The sequence below is a fragment of the Podarcis pityusensis genome, assembly GCF_964106645.2.
Source record: "Podarcis pityusensis genome assembly, chromosome: 10".
In the NCBI taxonomy this organism is placed as follows: domain Eukaryota; kingdom Metazoa; phylum Chordata; class Lepidosauria; order Squamata; family Lacertidae; genus Podarcis; species Podarcis pityusensis.
Genome location: NC_138035.1, coordinates 22,582,905 through 22,598,812, shown reverse-complemented (window position 1 = coordinate 22,598,812; position 15,908 = coordinate 22,582,905). Strand labels below are relative to the sequence as shown.

At 42.5% G+C, this 15,908-nt stretch overlaps 2 protein-coding genes across 9 annotated transcripts in view; both read left to right on the top strand.

The window, feature by feature from the left end:
* The window catches only part of DGKI (diacylglycerol kinase iota), a 254,537-nt gene that overhangs the window by 135,577 nt on the left and 103,052 nt on the right, over positions 1 to 15,908 (top strand). For 4 of the 8 annotated variants that reach the window (XM_081023969.1, XM_081023970.1, XM_081023973.1 and 1 more), the window contains exons 9-16: positions 3,081 to 3,176; positions 3,493 to 3,567; positions 4,681 to 4,776; positions 5,636 to 5,718; positions 8,464 to 8,524; positions 11,576 to 11,689; positions 14,118 to 14,255; positions 15,182 to 15,260. In XM_081023969.1, coding sequence (XP_080880095.1) covers positions 3,081 to 3,176; positions 3,493 to 3,567; positions 4,681 to 4,776; positions 5,636 to 5,718; positions 8,464 to 8,524; positions 11,576 to 11,689; positions 14,118 to 14,255; positions 15,182 to 15,260 — 742 coding nt within the window. The remainder of the gene's footprint in view (positions 1 to 3,080; positions 3,177 to 3,492; positions 3,568 to 4,680; positions 4,777 to 5,635; positions 5,719 to 8,463; positions 8,525 to 11,575; positions 11,690 to 14,117; positions 14,256 to 15,181; positions 15,261 to 15,908) is intronic. The other 4 variants (XM_081023972.1, XM_081023975.1, XM_081023974.1 and 1 more) reach the window with 1 other exon arrangement.
* CREB3L2 (cAMP responsive element binding protein 3 like 2) overlaps positions 1 to 15,908 on the top strand; it is a 275,941-nt gene that overhangs the window by 213,485 nt on the left and 46,548 nt on the right. The window lies entirely within an intron of this gene.

The window sequence follows — 15,908 nt, the reverse complement described above, 5'->3', positions numbered from 1 at the left end:
CTCCATTCATGGTTTCCTCTACTATCTGGTGGGTGTTTTTGAATGCTTAAGCATTTAGTTCTCTCTGGAAAGTGAGGGGTGTTTCCACCTCCTCCCCTGGTAACTTGTGTATATACATTTGGAAATGGTACCTATGATTGTCAAGGGAAAGATGGTTTGGTGTAGTTTGACCTGAAGAAATTGGGTGAGCTCCATTGTAGTATGAGTGGGCTTCTGCTTGAAAATGGGGCTTCTCCTTCCTCTCCTCCCCTTCTGCATGCCCACAAAATCATCTCCAGAGGGTTAGAACATATTTTGAGGACATTTGAAATGGGAACAGTAGAGGTTGGAGAAAATAAACCAGAAGTACCATTGCACAAGCAGATTCCGCTACACAAGATGGCCAACATCTTTGGATGTCTCTGCTAGTTTACTCTCTTTAGTGTAGTCTTCTGTGTACACGAGGTCATAAATGACCCAACAGGAACATTATACGTCTTCTTCTGATCTTTAACTTTTTAATCCAAAAAGCAAAGAAAAACAATAACCAGTGGCTATGATTCACTTCCTGTGCCTGGCGAGATTTGGAACACAGACCATTTGGCACTTTGCACTGGGGGGATAAAAGGTGGTTGGTCATCATGAAAGGGACTTTAACAACGGAGTCTCTTTCAAAGCAACCATCCTGGCCTGCCTTGGCAGTGTTTTCTGCACCTTAAATATATCCAAAGAAGTAGAACACTCGCAGTGGATGGCTGGCCATGAGAAGAGGAATTTATAAAATTCTGAAACAGAAATGAAATGTTAGTCAAAGTCATTGTGACTGCTAGATTTCTATTAGAAAGTGAAATTGGTCCTCTAACTCACTTCAGCTTTACAAGCCCACTATAAATGATTACCTTGGCCTAGGCTGGTTTTATTATATTTTTTTGGAATTGGTTTTATCTTTTTTTTTTTATAGTAAAATTGATTGTTTAAATAAATGTGCTTTTTATTGCTGTAAGCTTTTTTGTACTGGCTTTGCCTAGAAAAACAGCATACACATGTCTACTAAAATAAAATAAATATGCATGCCAATATATTTCAACCTTTGCCTAAAAGGGGGAAAAAAGTGATTATTTGGCCTGTGTGGGTAATTATCTGCACAGGCCAAGTAATCACTTCCCCCTTTTTTATCTCCTATGCAAAGAGATTTGTACCTTTGGCATGCAGGGTTTTTAAATTATTATTTTCTATTCCAGGCAATGCATAAAATAATATTTATGACACATACTCTTAGGTTTAATCAGGCCTCTCAAATACAACACTTCCTTCCAGCCTTCCTGCTATAATCTGAAATGGTATTTCTTTCTGTTAAATGCAGAGACATTTCCCATAAATTGTGATTAAAATATTAAGGAATCCTGAGATAGAAAAACATGGGCACATGAATCCATTTGTTCTATGTATGCTTATGGATTTGCAAAGATGTACACACAGAGAGAGAGAGACACACACACACACACAGGGTGAAAGAGAGGACCATGTTCCAGCAGGCAAGATACTCCTGACATTATGCCTGACTAGTGAAAAAATATATGTGTACCGGAGAGAAGGGGAAGGAAACAATTAACTAAACAGTACATAGACAGATCCCAGTGAATGAGTACAGAATCTGCATGTCCATTTTCTTCTGAGTAATGAATGCACATCTTATAGTTTTAAGAACACATGATATGAAAAAATCAAATTTTAAATGGCATCCAGTTAGCCTGACTTAGAGAGCAAGAGTGCTTCTGGCAAGGTTTGTGTGACCTAGAAAAGCAAGAAAAGTTAGCTTTTCTTTGCAATTTTCATAATCTTTCTTACCTAGCATGACTTATAAGCCATAAATTTCTGGGATATTTAGAGCACCTAAATATTTCACCTACAAGGGTTGAGAAAAGCAGGGTGTAATGCTTCTTTATTTGGCGATCACTTGTGGAGATGGATGAGGCTGAGCCTTGCTCACTTCCATACTTGGTTTTTTTTTTAAATAAAACTTGTCTAGGTACTTAGTTTTGCTGCATTTTTGTTGGTAAGAAATTGGGTTAAACCCAAATTCACGACTTGGGTTTTGTAACGGCAATAGTAAGTCTTTGGGGGAAATCAAACATGTTTACAATATCCATAATTTTCTGTGTATTTCTTTTGCACAGTTCCCTCAAGTGAAACAAGCATAGGAAGGTCACCATTGAGTGTTTTCATCCTGAAATCCACCTGCAATGCAATGTTAATCTATTACAGTGTCACAAGAGCTGGACACGCAGGAGGAGAGGCAGGGAAAGCCCATTGCTACAGCCAAAGCCTGTATGTGCTGCCTCCCACTGTCAGAGCTCATCAGTTGAATCCCACCCAATACATTTCCACCATAGGCAGGAAGCTTCTGACTAGGTGACTTATGTGGCTTTCCAACTTGCTGACCAGGGGAAGCTTCAACACCCTCACTTTTCTTCCTTATGATTATGTTTAAAATGGACTCCAGCCAGACAGCTCTTCAGATACAGGAATCCCTTCTAACAGAGGGTTGTCTTCATATATCCCTTCGAATAGAGCAGTAGCCATCAACCTTTCAGACCTGGGGCTCTCCTTCAACCCAAATGTTGCATTCTGGGATCCACATATTTAACCATTGTTATTTTTAACCATATATTTGTATGGTGGCAGTGCTGCTGTTCTTTCATCTCACAGGTAGGTCTCAAACCTTGTCTCACACAGAAAAAAGGTGGACCCTCACAGCTCTCACCTGGGAGCTTCTCTTTCTTCTCCCTGTCTCCCATCCTGACTGGGAGACCTTCCCTTCCCCTGCCTGTCCCACAGGGTCCTTCACCAGCCAGCCGTCACCTTCATCTGCGTGCAGTCCTTTCATTGACCCAGAGTAGAGGACATCTGAAGGGAAAAAGAGAGAGAAGGAAACAGAAGCAAAGGAGGGAGAGAAAAAGTAACATCACACGAGGCTTCTTTGGAAGGGAGTGCACAGTAAAGTGGGAGTGGCGTAGCTTGGAAAGGAATGAATAACTACACCAATAAATCCCATGAGGCTCAGCTCGTTTTATCTTATTCTGCTTCACCTTTTTACACAGATGGTCTCCACATTAGGAGACGAACCTGATTGGGCGGGAGACTGGAGCCCCGGAAGGAAAACGGGCGTCTCCTACCTGAATTGGGAGGGTTGGCAGGTACAACATGTGCTGTTATGTGAGTCTATGGGAGCATCTAGTATTCTTCTCCCTCGCAGCCTTGGAAAGTCTCCAGTTCTGAAAGTACCAGTCTGGTGGTCTCAGTCAGTGTGTGGCTTTCTCCATAACCGGTGGTGTGACAGTGTCAAAGCATGAGGCGCATGTCTTTTTCAACCCACGCATGTGTGGTGTTATCATTCTCCAAAGGTACTGCCACAGAGGTGTTTCTTATAGGGATACTTTCCTTTTCAGTTTGTTCTTTTTAAATACTCTTCCCCTTCTCCTCCCTCCCCCCTTAAAAAAAACATATATACAGAATTCATTGAAAAATTCGACCAGGCGGAAGAAGAGGACGTCTTTCAAGAGGAAAGCCAGCAAAAGGAGCAATGAGGTAAATCTTTAATGCACACGTTAAGGGTCTGACATTAGCTGGGGTTCCTAGAACTATTTGGGGGCCTCACAGGTGGCTGTAGAGGTATCAGAAAAAGCTAGGAGATTCTCTGAAATGTAAATTCTTGATGTCATAATCCTGTCAGTCAATGGAGAGCGTTTTCAGTCTCCACTGTTCCCAGGCCAGATATATTTTATTAAAAACTGTAATAGCTGAAGTAATGATTCTTGTCCCTCTTCCTTTTAAGTGTGCAGTTACAGGACTGATAATGAAATCCAAGAGGATAAATTCTAGTTTGTTATGAAATCCCACAAAGAAACATGGAGATTGAAGGCTGGCGAGTTCTCTGTTAGAATTCTCTGTTAGAGAAGACTAATCTTTCTCTCCACCCCCCTTCCACCCCCTCTCACAACTACATTGCTCAAGTTCCCTGAGGGATGATGATGATGAAATTTTATATTGTGAATATGGTCTAAGAGTAAGAAGACATTGGCACAAATAGGGCAACACATAACTTTTGCCACAAATGAATAGTGTCATTTGAAAGGCTTCATTGGTATCACAGTGGAGAACTATTGGAGAAGGAAGAAGATCATGGCAAGTAAGTAGTTGTAGTATTGACCACTACCACTGTCAATCAAGATGGTGGAAGGAGTGTGTATATAACCCATAGAGCACTCTGTTTGGTCAGGAAACCAAATGTTCACCCACCTGCCTTTCTTTAGTCACACAAAGTGGTACTGGGAGAGTCCATTCTTCCTTGGCAACTGCCTTCATTTCCACATGGAGGACAGACTCATAGCTTGAAAGACTTAAGTCCATCTCCTCCCTCGAATGTTATGTCTTCAATGTTGCTATTAAAATGATGGCACATGTGTAGCTTCTTGTAAACATATTTAGAACATGCAAGCCATCACCCACAGCTCTTTCGTAAATCTTGAATTATCTGGTGTTTCTGACTGGTAATTTTGCATAAACGACTAAACAACAACAACAATTCAGGGATGGAAGAACCTGTGATCTTCATTCTCCCATGGCATCCCAAGTCAACATGCTCATTGCTTAAAGCACACACCAATGTCTTCTGTCACATTTTAATTTTCTTTCTTCTAGGAGAACAAAGGCCGTCCTTTTGTGGTAAAACCCATCTCTTCCCCACTCATGAAACCGTTGCTTGTATTTGTGAATCCAAAAAGTGGAGGGAATCAGGTAAACACGGAACACCGAACACAGTGCATGTTGCGTCTTTGTCAAAGGAGTGGGTATAAAATGAATTGATTTCAAAAAAGAAATAAATGCTTCCAACTTGAATTAAATGCTTCTGGAGTGGAATATTTGGCTTTGGGTAATGCATTTTATTGATCGATTGGCTTCGTATGCTGCCTTTCTGCCAAGGCACCTGAGGCAGTTTGCAGCATTAAAATATTAAAACAAATGCATTATATAAAATGTAGAGTGACAGAGTCCTCTCGGTCCAACTGGGAGCTGATAGCACAAGTAATAATAATAATAGTCATAATAATGATTTATTAATTGTACCCCACCCATCTTGTTGGGTTGCCCCAGCCACTCTGGGCGGCTTCCAGCATATATAAAAAAACCACAATAAAACATTAAACCTTAAAAAGATTCCCTATACACGACTGCCTTCAGATGTTTTCTAAATGTTATATAATTTCTCATCTCCTTGACATCTGATGGGAGGGCGTTCCACAGGACAGGTGCCACTACTGAGAAGGCCCTCTGCTTGGTTCCCTGTATGTAACTTCACTTCTTGCAGCAAGGGAACCACCAGAAGGCCCTTGGTGCTGGATCTCAGTGTCTGGGATCTTTTGGCCTGACCCAAAACCTCCTCTTATGTTCTTATGCACATGCAGGTCTTTTTTAAGCAGGGGAAGATGGAGAAGGAGCTGCCCCAGCAGTTGTCTCAGGCTCTTAAGAGAACATTTTACTGGCCTGAATTAAGAATTCTTTTTTTAAAATAATAATATTGCTCCAGCATTTGTCCAGGGATTCAAGAACTGTGCTTCAGAGAAGTTGACTGCTTTCTTTTCCTCTTTCTTGACAGGGTACTAAAGTTCTCCAGATGTTCATGTGGTACTTGAACCCACGCCAGGTCTTTGACCTCTCTCAGGAAGGACCAAGAGATGCGTAAGTTCTGAGATGTTTGATGTGGTTTGCTATTTTGCACTTTTTTAAAGCGTTAACACAGGTATTTTGAAGGGTACCTCTACATAATGGGCATTTTGAAGCAACCATTAAGAGATATTGGCTGGAATAAGCACATCTTTCACAAGGTGGTCCAGAAGAATTTATGGAAAGAAGGGAAGTTAAACTCCTTTTGTCTCTGTCACAGTCAGTCCCTGGGGAGAGAGTTCTATAACAAGAGCATCTCTGCTGAAATGCTTGGCTCCTTGACTCCAACAACCTCACCAGATAAAGCTAGGATTTAGGATAAATCCAGTGCATGGATATATAGCCGGCGGCGGGGGTGCTTCATAAGCATTCGGTGGAATGCAAATAAGTTGGAAGAGGAACATGCAACATGATGCGTTCTGACTTTGCATACCTGAAAATGACAACAGAATATGTGCTGCACAATTCTTCTATATAATCCAATACTGAGATTGTGTATTAGAGGATCAGAATTGGGCTGAACTATAGGTCAAAGAGAGAGCTCTGAGCAGGGCCGGATTTAGGTTTGATGAGGCCCTAAGCTACTGAAGGCAATGGGGCCCTTTATAGGTCCGGCTGTCCTTTGTCAACAACAAATTGTCACTGTTTTTTGTGTTGAATATATGCTATATGGTAATTTATGGACCTAATAGGTATCTAAAGCCCTTTGCACATAACAAATATGTATTTTATCAAAGTAATTGTTGAACTGAAATACAATTAAGAAGAAGTATATTAATAGTGAAATAATTATTAAGCGCTAACTTAAAATGATTTTTATTCATAACAAACTTAATAATGCAAACACATTGGCATTTGGCAATAACAAAAGTTTTATTTTATATGTTTTTTATCTTATATTTTGGAAATGTACATCCAGGTTTTTTCCCCTTTAATTTTTTTGGGGGCCCCCAAGAGAGTGGGGCCCTAAGCAATAGCTTGTTTAGCTTGTACGTAAATCCGGCACTGGCTCTGAGCCTCTCTCTTAGCAGTGGCACAGAAGTGCATTTATTTACCCCACAAGTGAATGGCAGACACAACTTCTGTGAGACAAGTCAGCAGCTTCATCTCGGTGCATGTGAAGTGAGCATGAATTCTACACAAAACAGATTTCTTGCAGGGAGAAACTAACCAGTGGTAAACTTCCGTGTTGCAACTTTTCCTTATCTGAAATGCAGACCATATTTTTCAATGCCACAAGGTGGTGCTCTCCGATAGTTACTAGACCTCCTATAAGGTGCTGCTTTCATAGCACTTTCAATCGTGGACTGCTTTGTGTGTGAATGTTAAATAGTATGTATGAAAGAGGCAAATAGGATGGATATAGCCAAAAGGATCACTGGCAGAAATTGTGCCACATTTCACAAAGCCACACATGTTGTTTGAATAGGGCTGCCATATTTCAAACAGTGAAAATCTGGACAGAACAGTTGTTGAGCTGTTTTAAAGGAAAATTGCCAAAGATGACACTGCCGACATGGATTGCCATATGTCCAGATTTCCCCAGACATTTTTATCAATTTCCGTCCGGACACTGCTTCCGACAGTGGTATTCCAGGTATGTCCGGGAAATTCTGGACGTATAGCAACCCTAAGTTTGAAGATACAGCAACATAGCTAAGCAGGTATAAGTCTTTCTGCATCTGAATGGGAGGCCAAGAACGAACCTGGTGAACGCTGCCTTGACTTCTATGATGGAAGAAAGATGAGATAAGAAAACTAATCATTTAATAATAAAAATAATGTTTATCTAATTTTTCACTCAGTCAAATAATAATAAAAAACTTCAAACATATTAGTCTGCCCGTATTTATGCCTGTAATATTCTGTAATGATTCACTCCACTCCATTAGGCCACCTGTACCACACAGTTTCTGGGTATGGGCTTGAATATTGCCTCTGTTTCCCTCCAGAGTTAATAAAGTTTTGGCATTTTGATTGAAGCTCCTAGGTGAAATGGTGCCCATCCATGCTGAATGCTGTTGGAGTCCTACCCGTCCAACCGGCCATCTCATTTGTCCTATGATGTTGCTTCCCTTTTCCAATGTTGGGCCTTTGGGGGGGGGCAGGGAGAGAGTGTCGGAATCTCTGCTACAACCGAGCTACTCCTCCGGTCGAGCCTTCGGAATCTCCTCCAACGATGATTAACGACCTGAGCCTTTGATAAGGCTCCAGGCACGTTCCCCATTCGGCAGAGTATCAAAGCAGCAGAAGAGACGAGAAGTTTGAGCTACATTGCTAGGTTTTATTTCTAACTACGCAGACAGAAAAGAAATATACATGCTCTTTCTGTGAAAGCAGAGCCAACCGAACAACAAAGGAAGAGGAAACCAGTAACATCACATCCGTCTCCTGTCTTCCGTGAGACTTCCAACAGCCTGGAATCTCTGGAATGCAAAACAGAGTCTTGTGACTCCAAAAGCACTGCACAGTGGCATAAACAGAAACCAACAGAGAGTCCATTTGGTGGAGGTGGACCCCACTTATTTTATGCTAGACTTATTGGTATGTCCTAGTCTCATAGTTCTCTGTCAGCTGCTCTAACTGACCTGCCCACACCTGTTGACCCCTGGCCTTGTTGTCGTACCTGGGCAGTTCACCTGCTTACAGTTGCTTGTTGGCACATCTCTCCTTGCTTTTTCAAAGCAGGGTTTGCCAACTAATAGCCCCCAGGCTGAATCATCACATAAGCTTTTTTTCATGCTCGTTTTCTTTTTATAGGCTTGAATTGTACAGAAAAATGCCAAATCTTCGAATCCTGGCCTGTGGTGGGGATGGAACGGTAAGTCCCACACCCCCCCTTTTTTTGTAATAAGCAAAGGAGGGAAATTGCTGTGAACCTAATGCATGAAAGAGGTCACAGCAACACTGACAAACAGCACACACCAACTAAGAAAAAAAAGTGGCAAAGATGTTGAAGAGGAAATAGTCTAACCTGGTATAAATTAGCTTCTGATGTGTGCCTTGTTCCTCATGGATGCAGCAGCATGGACAGAAAATAGCAGAAGGCTTCATAGTGAAGTTACTTCATGCAGGCAGCTGCTGGTCATTAAGGGTCAATTCACATATTCATGCACATGACTTGACTTCTCTATTCTTTATTACCGTATGTGAACAGTGACAGCGTTATATGACTCCAATGGAGAACATTTTGTTAGGTGTTGGGAAATGAGAAGTTTGGGTTGTTATACCTGAGATGGTCTATCCATGCTAACAAGTCGCCGTGCTACAGCTATTGAGTGTAAAATCATGCATGTGTGAAGCTTGCCTCAGCATGCAGGAATAAAGTGTAGGTAAATCAAGCAATGTGTGAACCAGGCCTTGAAATGCTGTACAGTATATGTCTGCTCTTCTTTGCTCTTCCTGTAGAAGACATTTCTGGCAGATGGGAGATCATCTCCTTCTGCCTCTGCCTCTGTCATAGTTATAGTATCGGGGGATGTCAGTCTGGAAGCCATCTTTGGCATCTCCTCTAAGCTTGTGATTTATGTCTGCAAGAAGGGAGAAAGGGGCTGCTAAACTGGTCAAACCAGTCTCTTTATTAAGCCAATGGCTGCAGCCAAGTCTCCGGCTGCATAAGTAAAGATAACAGGTGACTGGCTGACAACAGAAATGACTAACTGAAGATGGGCAGAAGGGGGAGCCAGCCATCCCTTGCTGAAGGAAGTATCATTAGAGTAGGCATAGGCAAACTCGGCCCTCCAGATGTTTTTGGCCTACAACTCCCATCATCCCTAGCTAACAGGACCAGTGGTCAGGGATGATGGGAGTTGTAGTCCCAAAACGTCTGGAGGGCTGAGTTTGCCTATGCCTGCATTAGATTCCATGAAGGAGAACAAATAACTGGCTGTCTTGAACTAGGCAGGGAAAAGAGACAGAGGCTTGACCTGTTCCCTGTGCTGAATTCAAAGCTATGGCTTTGCCCCACTCTCTGTCTCCCTGAGCAAGGGAGCAAGTTCTGTTGGAGTGCTAATGCTGTGAATCTTGCATCTTATGCTCAGTCCATGTATGTGCATAAATGAAACCACACATCACAAATGCCCCACTGTCTGATTCTACATGCAGAGATCCCTGAGATCTTGCACCACTTGAGATAAGTGATGCACACAGCTGTATTTTAAAACGCTGGCTTTGGGTTTGTTGTTTCCACATTCCTTCCATTTCACATTTTGAGCTAATGGGGGCAGCATCTTCTCATTAATATGAGAGACACATGACTTATCTATGCTGAGGTTATGTTAGAAACAAATTAACGTCTCGTTGTTCCAAAAGCCATTAAATCTAGAAATGAAAATCTTGCTCAAATGGATTTAGTGAATATTCAATGAGACCAGATATTACTTTGCATTATTGAAAGAAACAGAAAGTGGGAGATTTTCCAGTGTACCTGCCCAATTGTTAACTTTTCCTCTTCTGGCAATAAAATGCAACATCGTCAACTTCAGGCAATCTGTATTCTAGACTCTTTCAGGCAGCCTTCTGATTCAGAACAATTCGGAGGGTGTCTTATCCAATTTTCTAAAGATCATGCAGAGCATTTAGGATCCATAATAATATACTTTTTTTTTTAAAAAAAACCCTCAGCTGAAACCCCCAAAGCTTTATTTCTCAAAATGCAGCTGCTGAGAACAAGTGGAGAATTTGGACTGGGGCTGTAGTGGAGGGTGAAAGGGACATGAACCCTAAAGGAATCTAGGAGCAGGGAGAGGGAGAGAGCTTTGGCCACTGTGAGAACGGATGCCGGGCTATAGATGGGGCCTTTGCCCTAATTCAGTAGGGTCTTATTATATTCTTATGGGTGTGCTGCTGTCCCAACTTCTGCCCCTGATTGATTTCCTCCCCAAACCTAAAGCCCTCCCCAAGCTGCTATTAGCTGTGACAGGGAAAACATGCAGGCAAACTTGCATGTTTTCCTCTTGGTGGAGAGGAAACTATTTGTATCGTATCGTAAAACCTTTTATTGGCATCACATACAACATCCAAAACAAAACAAATCAATACAGAATTACCACTTCCCTGGTGGCACAAAACATTTGCTAAAAGAAAGGAGGCAGAGCAGTCTATTGTCACATCTCTTGGTCTCCAGGGAGATCAGACGTCTGCAATGTATTTCAACGACAAAAAACCAAATAGAGATATTTAGCCACTAACTTGGTGAGCTCCTGATCATTCCCCAATAATAGAAAATGTATGACCTCTGACTCTGACTTCCATTTGGGGATACAGAGTTGATCTAGAAACTTCTGGCGGAGATCAGCATATGGTTTACAATTGAGAACCACATGAGTAAGGGTTTCCACCAGGTGGTCTTCACATGGGCAAGTTCTTTCTCCTTACGCCCTGCCTGAGAAACTTCCCTAAAGGAGGTTTGATGGATTTGAATTAAACCTGGCCAGCGAAAATGCCCTTCTTTCTTGAGGGTTAAGCAGAAATTCAATATAATTATGGTTAAGGAAACTATTTGTGAATGATAGTGTTTGTGTGTGATTTGGATCAGGGCCATGGAGGGGCCATGAGTGAAATTATTTGTTTGTACTTATTTATTACATTTGTACCTCAACATACCTGCTGGAAAATCAAGGCAGGGTACGTGTTTCTCTCAACCTTTTATCCCCGTTAATACTCCTGTGATGTAGGTTAGGTTGAGAGTGGGTGATCCTGGTTTTCGGATTCTGATCTTTAAACTCATAGTATAAACCACACACCAGCAGAAATAAAATTGCACAGACTTAGAGAACGGATGGGATATGTATCTGGAGAATCCCAAGTAGTGTGTCTTCACCGCCCCATAGCCTATGATATCATCTCCTTTCCTGTCATATTTGATGTTTAGGTGGGCTGGATCCTCTCCATCCTGGATGAGCTGCAGCTGAACCCCCAGCCTCCTGTTGCTGTACTTCCACTTGGTACCGGGAATGACCTGGCTCGCACCCTCAACTGGGGAGGGGTAAGCAGATTGCATGTTATGCCTCAAAATATTTTATCAGACATTCACTGGCTGCCATTTGAAAGGTGTGAGTTCTAGTTGAAGCAGGAGAAGCTAAAGAGGTTTCTGAATATTCCCTTTAGGAGGTGGCAGGCTTCTCCATCATCAAACCCAGTAGACGTTTCCTTGATGGATACAAAGTACATATTTCTTTGCTTGGGTACCACTTTCAAGAGATGTGTGAAGCATGAAAGAGAAAGGGCTGCTTAATTTCCCTTTCCCTTGCTATTTCCCCACGTATAATGAATTTTTCCATGTTGTTTTCACTAATATCACCACCATCATTATCCAAGAGTTTTTTATATGCATTTTAAATGCAATTTCCCCTAAAACGCACATGTTTGCACACATTCTTTTTTGTGTACAGAACTGCATTGTAGCATTGAGAAAAGAAGGCATTTCAAAGGATAGCTGCATTTTGGTCAATTTATTGTTTTAAGATGTGCAAATTAGCTAAGTTTGCAATAAAATGCAAGCTGAAGTGAATTTCTCCCTCACCCCTACCTCTATGGACAGAAGATACTCCCCACTAACTGATTTTATTTCCAAACCTTTAAGGGAAAACAACTTAGGTGTTACGTGTTATCAGACAAATGGCTGGAAGGAAAAGGGTTAAACAGCACCCCCACCTCATATCTGCTCCCAATCACAGTGCTTCAAGTTTGTTTTTCATTACAAAACAAAAAACAAACCAGCAACACTAAATAACTCATCTAGTTTGAGCCTGAGAACTTGGCCTACTATCACTTGGTTTTATATCATTCTTAATCATTCACAGACCCGCTGAAAGAGGTGGTCATTAAACCGCTTCTTAAAAAAACATCTATAGACCCAGCCAATATGGCCAACTATCGCCTAGTCTCAAATCTACCATTCTTTGGCAAGGTGTTTGAGCGGGTGGTTGCTGAACAACTCTAAGCATGCCTGGAGGATGCGGACCATTTGGATCCCTTCCATTCGGGATTCAGCCCTCATCATGGGAGTGAAACTGCCTTGGTCGCGCTGGTCGATGATCCCCAGCGGGCTAGGGACAAAGGTGAGAGCTGTTTCCTAGTTCTGTTTCCTAGGATCTGTCAGTGGTCTTTGGCACCATTGACCATAACATCCTTCTGGATTGTCTAGAGGGGCTGGGAGTTGGGGGCACTGCTATACAGTGGTTCTGCTACTTTCTCCTGGGCCATGTCCAGAAAGCGGTGTTGGGGGATGAGTGTTCAGACCCCTGGGCTCTCACTTGTGGGGTGCCTCAGGGTTCCGTCCTCTCCTGCATGCTTTTTAATATCTATATGAAGCCACTGGGAGAGATCATCAGGGGGTTTAGGCTGGGTGTTCATCAGTATGCAGATGACACCCAGCTCTACCTCTCTTTTAAATCAGAACCAGTGAAGGTGGTGAAGGTCCTGTGTGAGTGCCTGGAAGGGGGTTGGAGGATGGATGGCAGCTAACAGATTGAGGTTGAATCCTGACAAGACAGAAGTACTGTTTTTGGGGGACAGGGTGTGTGTGTGTGGGGACTCCCTGGTCCTGAATGGGGTAACTGTGCCTCTGAAGGACCAGGTGCGCAGCCTGGGAGTCATTTTGGACTCACAGCTGTCCATGGAGGCGCAGGTTAATTCTGTGTCCAGGGCAGCTGTCTACCAGCTCCATGTGGTAAGCAGGCTGAGACCCTACCTGCCCGTGGACTGTCTCGCCAGAGTGGTGCATGCTCTAGTTATCTCCCGCTTAGACTACTGCAATGCACTCTATGTGGGGCTACCTTTGAAGGTGTGTTGGTGCTGACCTTTAGAGCCCTAAATGGCCTCGGTCCTGTATACCTGAAGGAGAGTCTCCATCCCCATCGTTCAGACCGGACACTGAGATCCAGCACCGAGGGCCTTCTGGCGGTTCCCTCATTGTGAGAAGTGAGGTTACAGGGAACCAGGCAGAGGGCGTTCTCGGTAGTGGCGCCCACCCTGTGGAACGCCCTCCCATCAAATGTCAAGGAAATAAGCAGCTATCCTATTTTTAAAAGACACCTGAAGGCAGCCCTGTTTAGGGAGGTTTTTAATATTTAATGCTGTATTGTTTTTAACACTCGATTGGGAGCCGCCCAGATTGGCTGGGGAAACTCAGCCAGAAGGGCGGGATATAAATTATTATTATTATTATTATTATTATTATTATTATTAATCTCCTTTTGGTCTAATGTTTGGGAATTTCTGGGAGTAATATCCACCCACCCAAAAAATCTCTCTCCCACTACCTCTTGTAAAGTGGTTGGAATACGGAGTTCACAAGCAATCTTTGAATAACACTGTTGATCCGGTATTCTGGTCAGATCTCTGCAATACATCATGTAATGAGAACAAATGCCAGTTGTTGACATTGGACTATGAATATCTCTTATTTCTAGGGATACACAGATGAGCCTGTTGCAAAAATTCTCTGCCATGTAGAAGATGGGACCATTGTCCAACTAGACCGGTGGAACCTCCAGGTGGAGAGAAATCCTGATTTGCCCCAAGATGAACTAGAAGATGGAGCACGGAAGGTTAGTGTGAGATCTTCCTCTACCGGAATAAACCAAAGGAAGAAAATCAGGGTTCATGCAGGATGGCAGGGGAATGCTGTCCAGGAATGCTAAGAATTTACAGTAGCTTTCTGGCTTAAATAATTGCATTTATTTACATGGTTGTTTACTGTTTCTAGAAAGGCAGAACTAGAGTCAGCCAATGATCACGAAATAACCCCTATCTGGTAGCAGCATTAGATCATTTAAAAGAAGTAAAATCAAAAGAACTAAACTTTTGAGTCCAGTGGACAGGGACCCACCGGTTCCTTGGCTGATGATGGCATCAGTTCCAATTCAGGCATCTTTCCTGAGCAAGCCTGTGAGCTGTTGCTGCAAAACGGTATTCTTTACTGCCTCTGCAGCTTGGCTAATGAGCGCCACTAATTAGCAACAGTTCCAGTAGCAACTTCAATGGTGCTCTGGACCAGGCAGACCTTCTAAGCCAGTCTTGTAAACTTGAGGTGAATGGCTGTTGCTACATGCTTCACCTGTAGCAGGAGGCATTTCCAGAGAAGAAATCTGAATTGCTTAAGAAAAAGGTCCTACATGCTGCAGGTGACCTTTTTGTGCTCCTTTTACAAAGTCCTCCTTTGTCTCCTTCCACTTCATATGGGGGGCCGTTGCTGAGTGGTAGAGCATGTGCAGAAGAACCCAGGTTCAGTTCCTGGCCTTTTTATTATTATTATTATTATTATTATTATTATTATTATTATTAATTTAATGCTGTAGCTGGGAAAATAATACTTCTTGCAGAGCTGCTGGCAGTCAGTTCATAAAATATTGGGTTAGTGGAACAAAGAACAAGGCAGTCTTGCCCAAGGTGTCCTAACATTTGCCATTGCATATTCTTAATTTTTATTTTCACACACAGCATTTCCCTTGTTCCCCTTGTCTTATTATTGCAGCTTCCCCTCAGTGTTTTCAATAATTACTTCAGCCTGGGATTTGATGCTCACGTTACACTGGAATTCCATGAATCTCGAGGTGAGCAAACCAAAACAATATCTTCTCTTCCTGAGCGTTTTCCTGGGGTGGAAAATGAATAGGTTGTGAACGCCTTCCTCAAAGAGGTGCTTTACCTTATATAGCAGGCAGAGCTGCAACAGGTGCGGCTTCTTCCATTGCAGTACAGTGTGGGATGAGCTTGAGGTGGAGACTGCTCCTATCCCTCAGAACACAATAGAGGAGTTAAAGCAGGGATGATGAACCTGTGGCCCTCTCGATATTCTTGGACCTCAGCTCCCATAATCCTTGACCCCATTGGCCATATTGGACTTGCAGGTTGACAGGTGCCCAAGCCTGAGTTAAAGCAAAACAGGAGATGATTTAGGTCTCTAAGAGCTGAAGGTTTCTCCATACAAGCTGCTTATCAATCAGCTGGTTTTTGTGTGTGCAGGGATTACATGATGCATGCAATGTTTTTGAACATTCACTTGGATTTGTTTGTGGGAAGGCTAAATGTCTTCCCATAAACCTCTCATTTTCCTACATTTTTAGTGCATAACCATCACTTTCCCACCTGCAAAACAATCTGTCTTTTAAAGCAAGAAGTGGATTTGTTGTGCCATATTGCTTCAATCCACTTTAATAGTCTAAACCTAAATTTGTAGTATGCATTTGAATCCCTCCTGC